The sequence below is a fragment of the Oreochromis aureus genome, linkage group 6 (assembly GCF_013358895.1).
Source record: "Oreochromis aureus strain Israel breed Guangdong linkage group 6, ZZ_aureus, whole genome shotgun sequence".
NCBI lineage: Eukaryota > Metazoa > Chordata > Actinopteri > Cichliformes > Cichlidae > Oreochromis > Oreochromis aureus.
The window spans coordinates 39453697-39461329 of NC_052947.1; the positions used below are offsets into that span (position 1 = coordinate 39453697).

Below are 7633 nucleotides of genomic sequence, written 5' to 3' on the forward strand. Positions count from 1 at the left end.
GTGTGAATCCTGATACTCTGGGATTTTCCACTTTCTAAATGAATCACTTTGTGGGGTCATTTGAGTAATCACTCATGATAAGGACCACCAAGAATAATAATATCTTTATTTAAAAACAGTAGCACCTTTCAAGAACAAGTTACAGTTTTCTTTACAAAGGCAAGAGCAGTGCACGACTGCACATCTCCTCCAAGGCTTAAAATGTTCTTGTACACCATGCATGAACTGAGTCTCCGGATATTTGGATGTGATCTATACTTAAAAACATTAAAATAATGTCTCCAAACTTTTCTCATGTCATTTTGATGTGCATTTGTTGTGTATTTTTAAGGAGCGCTATAATTAAACCAATACCTAAAAAGCTCTTATTTGATCCATCTGTCTCCATCTGGCTAATTATAGGGCAATTTCTAACCTTTTTATTTCAAAGATTCTCCAAAGAGTAGTTGTCAAACAGCTGGATGATGATGTAGAGGGGCATTATGTATTTGAGGATTTAGAGTTCTTCATCAGCACTAAAACAGCTATAGTGAAGGTTACAATCATCATTTTATGGCCGTTGACAGTGGACTCCTCTCTGTGCTTGTCCTCCTCGTACCCAGTACAGCATTCAATACCACTGATCCGAAATTACAAACTCGGACGCACCACTGGGGTAAAGGAAAGTCCTCTGTTTTTGTTTGAATCCTACATATCTCATAGATTTAGTTTTGTTGATTTAAATGAGGCGTGTTGCTGACTCAAAAAATTAGACAGAGTTCCACAGAATTCAATGTTTGGACCATTATTATTTATGTTATACATGTTTCCCCTCGATAATAGTATTACAAAGCACTGGATACATTTTCATTGCTATGCAGATGATATTAGTTATAGAAACAAATATGATCAATTGTCCCCATATGAGCAACATGTGGCAACAGCGGGAAGGAAGAACTCCCTTTTAACAGGAAGAGACCTCCAACAGATCCAAGCGCAGAGAGGGGCAGCCATCTGCAAATGCAAACCATGAGCGACATAAAACGTGCAGCAGTGCCATGTAAAAAAAAAAAATCCTCTGCTTTGTTCATGTTTTAATTGTGGGAGGGGAATGTATCACTTCTAATTGTAGTAAATATTTATGGCTTCAGCCTAACAACTTTCCTGTGGTATCAGTTTTAAAGAAAAGAGCCATTCCTTCACTGGAGTCTGTAATCAAAATATTGTCTGCTTGATGATTCTTCCTCTCGCTCCCGTTTACCTCCAGAGGGGAAGAGTAAGAAGGAGAAAGGAGCATCCATCCAGAGGAGCACGGAGACCGGCATGGCCGTGGAGCTGACGAGGAACATGAGCCGGCAGCCCAGCAGAGAGTCCAACAACGGCAGCATGAACAGCTGCAACTCCGAGGGGAAGTCAGTAAACCCGTCCTTCTGCTACTCATCATCTGCACTCTCTGTGTCACAAAGACGTCCTGAATGAAATGAGTTAGAGTGACAGTAATGACTGCATGTCAGCATGTTCTGAGGGAGACATCCAGTCCTGCCTGCGGGTATTTCTGTATGTGTTGGCCGACTGAGAGTAAACACAGTGTAATATAACGAGCACACAGTTTAAAAAATGAGTAAGCGTGGAGAGTGTGAGGCGACGATAAAACCAAAACTCAGACAGAGTCAAATTAAGACCGGGTGTTTTCTGTCACTTGGGCAATCACGTAGATTTTTTCTTGTTATAAATAATGAGTGCAAGTGAAATTCTCCTGGAGGCAACGAAGTGAATCCACCAAATGTGCTGACTGAGTGGGGCCATCAACAAGACTGATGACATATTTGTATATAGGTTGGTGATTTTTAGAGTTAATAATTGGCTGTTTTGTGTTTTCTGTGGTAGCTTGATCTTTTCTGGAGTGAATCTAGGTGCCAGCAGTCAATTCAGTGACTTCCTGGATGGACTCGGACCAGCTCAGTTAGTGGGAAGACAAACACTGGCTACTCCTGCCATCGGTACAAAACCTCTTCTCTCTTCTTTTGAATTATTTGGGGTATTTTTTAAAGCTTTATTTGTGCATGCATGGATAGATCTTGTAAAGCTTTTTTGCTTTTAACAATGAATCAGAAAATGCCAGAAAAAGTCAGAGATCATTAGTATTGTAATGTTTTTGCTACTTTACTTTGTATTTTTGTTTTTTTGAGTATTTCTAGCATGAATTTCTCTGAGATATTTTGGATATTTCTGGTATTTTATTTTAAATGTTGATTGTGCCATTCACCCTCTTCTCTTGGTCGTGAGGCAGCAATCTAAGCAGAGAATCTCAGTCTTCCATCTTCCCAGTTTCTCCTCCACTTGTTTAGGTGGGAAAACGTTCCCGAGTCAGCCAAGAAATGTAATCTTTCCAGCATGTTGTGGTTCGTGAACAAGACCCAGAGATAATTCAATTCCTCCACCTGGGCTAGTAACTCATTCCTGAACTGGAGTGGGGACGCCACCCTTTTCAAACTGGGAATCATAACCTCTGACTTTGAAGTGCTAATTCTCATCCCAGCCTTGAGAAATTCAGGGAAAATCTCATTCACCCCATGGGCTCTGCCACTAAGGAAGGGATGAACTACCTCAGTGATGCTGCCCCCAGTGACTGATGACTGTGTCCACTGCACAAGGTCTGTCGGTGGGACTGAGAAGATCCTTGACGTATTCCTCACACCACCAAACTATGTCCTGAGTTGAGGTCAGCAGAGTTGCATCCCTGCTATAAAAAGTGTTTGCAGGGAGCTGTCCACGCCACCCGAGTCACCTGACAATTTGCCAGACTTGCTTCAAGGTCGACTAAAAGTCCTGCTCGATGGCCTTGCTGAGCTCCTCCCATACCGGAGTTTTTGGGTACTGCAAGAGCTACAATCCACTTGGCCTGTTAGTACCTGTCAGCTGCCTCTGCTGTCCCACAAGCTCACCATGCTTGATAGAATTCCTCCCACAGCTTGATGGCTCCTTTAACCTCTGGTGTTCATCTGATTCAGGGATTACTGCTACAACAGGGTCCTCTTTCCACAGAATGCTGTTAGAGTTTTGCTCAAAGTGAGAGCTGAAGAGCTTGACACTCTGGCCTTTGCCAAGTTCACCCTCATTGTCCAACATCTTCCATTGCCACCTGATGCAACTCACCAACAGGTGGTGATCAGTTGACAGCTCAGCTCCTTTCTGTACCTGAGTGTCCAGAACATATGGCGATTGATCTGATGATATAAGTACAAAAATGAATCACTGACCTGCGACGCAGGGTGTCCTGGTGCCACGTGGACTTTTGGACACCCTCGTGTTTAAACATCGTGTTCAATTTGGAGAAACTGCGGTGCAGCCAGTTCCTCCCATTCACACGCCTCTAGATCATTCTGTCATTACCTATGTGAGCATTAAAGTCCTCCAGTAGGATAATGCAACGATGTTCAGCACATGAGTGCAAGCGACAATCAGGACATAGGGAGGGAGAAAGACAGACTGTTTTTAATTTAAAGAAATAATTGTATTATTTAATTTTTTGTGTTATTTTATATGTATTGCATGTAAAATTTCTTTTCATGTTCTTCAAACTATTACTTTTATATTTTTATCCTTTCTTATGATTATTTTTACTTAATTTTGTTCTTTTTTATTGTTATTGTTGATGATGATTGATTTAATTGTGCGAGGCTCAGAGTGTTACCTATGCATTAAGTCTGTGGTCCTGTCAGTAGTAGATGTTGGTGTTGATCTCTTTGTTTTCTTATTTTTTGTGCTGTGTTATTTAGGTGATATCCAGATTGGTATGATGGAGAAAAAGGGTCAGCTGGAGGTGGAGGTGATCAGAGCACGAGGACTTGTACAGAAGCCAGGATCCAAATCTCTCCCTGGTAAGAGCCCAACCTGACTGAAGCCACCACAGACCAACTAATCCCTGCAGCACTTGCAAGCCATCACTCACACACGTTATTATAATCCAGTATATACACTCGGCTCAAGCTCACCTGTTCTTTGCGTTTGTAAAAAGCTACAACCAGCCGTGAGAGCCGATAGTGTTCCCACTAATGGCTTTTCTTATTGCTCTGTTTCTGCCATCAGCTCCATATGTCAAAGTCTATCTGCTGAATAATGGAGCGTACGTAGCCAAAAAGAAAACCAAGATTGCACGGAAAACACTTGACCCACTGTACCAGCAAGCACTGCTATTTGAGGAGAGCCCGCAGGGGAAAGTGTTACAGGTGAGCAGGAGATTTATTTCCCTTCATTACAAAGTTAAATGCTTCCCCCCCCCTCCTTCTTCATGCTGACGGAAATCGAGCAGAGCAACATGACAATGTGAAATTATTTTTTCCTTCAGGTGATTGTATGGGGAGACTATGGCCGCATGGACCATAAAAGCTTCATGGGAGTTGCACAAATCTTATTGGAGGAGCTGGACTTATCAAGCACAGTCATCGGTTGGTACAAGCTGTTCCCACCATCCTCTCTGGTGGATCCGACACTTGCCTCCCTGACTCGACGAGCTTCTCAGTCGTCTCTCGACAGCTCGTCCGGGCCGCCCGGGGTCCGATCTTAGTGGACCAACAGCTCTCCACCACTCGCCGAGAAAAACTAAAACTAAAACTCGGAGAGAAATAAAAATACAAACGGCAGAAATGTAGAACAACAACAATCAGAAACACGAGAAAGCTTTGTTGAAATCTGACAATCACTCCTGCCGCGGTTAATTTTGTCTGTCGTAGGGAGCGTCGCATTTCAGTGTTTCATGTCCATTCGAGGAAAAGTCTCTGTGTTTTCTCTGTGTGTGCTGAAGAAGCCGTGCAGCAGCTGTCCAGATAGTACCAGAGAATCCAAACGAAGCAGGGTGGCTTTTAAACGAAACAACAATAGCAAAGAAATGTATGTAAAGCATCAGAATGTATGGACTCGAGACAAGAGGTAATCACCCTCCGCTCCTGCAGGCGGCACTGCCCTCCCTGCAGTGGCCTCCTCCAGAACCCCAACAGACTGCTAGCATTCCCGTCCCCGCCATGCGTGGGGACAGGGTACTCAGTCTGGAAGCACAGGGCCTTCTTCTGGTGCCTAGACCTCGGAGCCGCATTACTGGTCCTCCCCCCCCCTGTGGAAAGATCCTCTTTTCAATATGTTTACCATGGCTGCTCTGAAGCCGCACCGTTTCAGCGTGTTTGCTTTGTTGTTCATTTCTTTCCCTTCGTTACTACTGGCACAAGATGTTTTTAAAAGTGCTCATGATAATGTTGTCAGTCTGGTGTGTGCATGGAGAGTAAAAATAAAATACAAGAGATTTTAAAAAAAAGCTATTAAATGTCTGCAAGTGTTATGCAGGAAGAGGGCGGGGAACAGGTTAGATTTTTACATGTGAGATTAGCGTTGTTTTGCTGGCAAGCGTGCGGGCCAGTCGTCTTTGTATAGGTGTATATTAGGCCTCCCAGGAGGTTGACCAATAAGTAAAATTTATGTCACTTTGAAATATCACAAGGGTACAATGTCAATGTAAAAAAAGAAAACGTAAATCTTTGTTCACCTGTGTGAGAGCGAGACAGGAGCCTCTAATTTTTCACATTTTTTGGGAGGCACGTTCCCTCCCTCCCGGCATGTTGAAGGTTTTTATCCAATCTTTAGTTCAACATTTTTTTCTTTTTAAATTTAAACACAAGCACAAGAGCTTGATTTTTTTACAACAAAAAGTTTAACGTTTTGAAGAAAAAAAATAATACATAGCTAAAAAAATCAAAAACAAAAAAAGGACAAAAAGCAGCAATCCTCCCGTCACCGGTTCTCTTCATCGTTTCGTCTCGACGTTCGGAGGCAAACAGAACAACAAATATTGTCACAGTTTTTTCCTCGTGCATCTCGGTGAATGTGGGCCAATCAGACCGATCCGACGCCAACTCTCATCCTCCGTCCGGCCTGAAGGCTCCTCCCACCCGGAGGGGGGAGGGGCAGCATGACTTTGGAACCCGTTCCAAGCTGCATGCACATTTTTGTAAACAAACAAACAAAAAAAATCTAGATACGCGTGTTAGTTCCACATACTGTAGGGCCGCTTGTATGTTGCATGCAGTTGTACAGTTTGCTCGTACTTGAATATTAAAGAGATAAAACCAAGAAACTGAAGCCATTCCCATTACGCAAAGACATCTAAATCCACTGCAGTCCAGTCCACGTCCTTCAGTCCGGTGCTGAATGTCTCTCAAACCGAATCCCAAGATTACATTGATGTCTCTGGAAGATGTACTGTACTGTACTGAGCAGACCTCGCAGCCCCTCTTACTGTTATTCCACATCATAGTATACCTCCGAGGGGCTGGGACGATGAATGAATAAATATGTACAAATCAGATCTATGAAAATATGAATTATGTTTCAACATAATGATTTCAGACGACACGGAGAATAATCTCAGACGCACAGAAAGTCGCACCCTGTAAATACTCAGCAGCCATTCCCGGGGTTTTCATTTGGTTCACTGAGAAAAGGGGCCAAGTCTTATAATAAGGAGCGATTAGTACTTTGACGAGGGGACCGTGCTGTGGGACGGCGATGGCTCTAAAAGTCCTCGTCTGAACACTTCTCTGTGCTTCAAACTCGGCGTCTGTGCCCGGCCCGCCATGCTCAGTCCCGCATCACTCCAGATTTCTTTTCATTGTCCAGTGAAGCTGTTTTTTCCTTATTTATTTAGGGTTTTTTTCCCCTTGTCAGTATTAACAGGAGAAAAAATTGCTGATTGTTTACAACTTCTGTGTTCCACTGAAACAAGAAAATCAGAAAAAAGTAAAGCATTCACTGCAACATTTCTTGTTTGTATAACAGATGTGGCTCAAATGATGTGTATGTTTTATATATAAAAAAATTTCATTTTTATGATTTACAAATAAAAAAGAATGTGTGGAAAAAATACCAATGTTTTCCTTGAGTCTTTCTCATGCTTTTATTTTTTTAATTTTCCGATTTGACATGATGTCAAAAGGCCAGGGTGGCTTGTTTGTGGGAAAGCTAATATTTATTCTCAGTCTGTGCATCTCTGAGCAGAGCAGCATTATTTCAGAGACAGGGCCATCACCGATCCCACCGCAGTATTTTTTTTACAGTTCATAAAAACATTTTTTAAGTGTTTTCATCAGTTTTAGATACAATATAAAAGAACAGCATGTGCTTTTTTCCCCTTTTATTCAGGTGAGAAGGTGATGAGCTATCTGCTAACGCTAGCTAGTTTGGTTAGCAAAATGCTATGGGTCTATTGCTGGAGATACCCGCTAATTAGTGCTATGTACAGTAGCATGCACAACAAAATTATAGAATTTTATGTGCCAGGGTCATCGTACTAACTTGTCTGTGCAGATAACAGCATAGGAATCTAAACAGACTGTAGTAGTAGCTCTTACAGCAACCAACATGGCCTACAGGTCCAGTTCGGTGAGCTCAGTTAGCTGAGGTGAATCCTAGCAGACAGTTAGTGTCCTATCTGTTACTGAGACAAACACGTGACTAATATATAGTAATATTTATACCTAAACAGTTCTCATTAAGGAATAAATTGATCAAGGAGTGGAAAATAGTTTGCGTAGAAAGCAGTAAGCATGTTAATTTGTGCTCTAAAGTTGACCATTTCAACAAAGGAGTCTATGGAGAGTGACTCACC

The 7633-nt window shown here is 42.3% G+C and overlaps 1 protein-coding gene across 5 annotated transcripts in view; it reads left to right on the forward strand.

The window, feature by feature from the left end:
* Positions 1 to 5287, forward strand: part of rims1b (regulating synaptic membrane exocytosis 1b) — a 94181-nt gene extending 88894 nt beyond the window's left edge. For all 5 annotated transcript variants that reach the window (XM_039613725.1, XM_039613726.1, XM_039613728.1 and 2 more), the window contains 5 exons: positions 1247 to 1391; positions 1867 to 1979; positions 3759 to 3860; positions 4069 to 4208; positions 4328 to 5287. In XM_039613725.1, the coding sequence (XP_039469659.1) occupies positions 1247 to 1391; positions 1867 to 1979; positions 3759 to 3860; positions 4069 to 4208; positions 4328 to 4546 (719 nt within the window). In that variant the 3' untranslated portion in view covers positions 4547 to 5287. The remainder of the gene's footprint in view (positions 1 to 1246; positions 1392 to 1866; positions 1980 to 3758; positions 3861 to 4068; positions 4209 to 4327) is intronic.
* The last annotated feature ends 2346 nt before the right edge of the window (positions 5288 to 7633 follow it).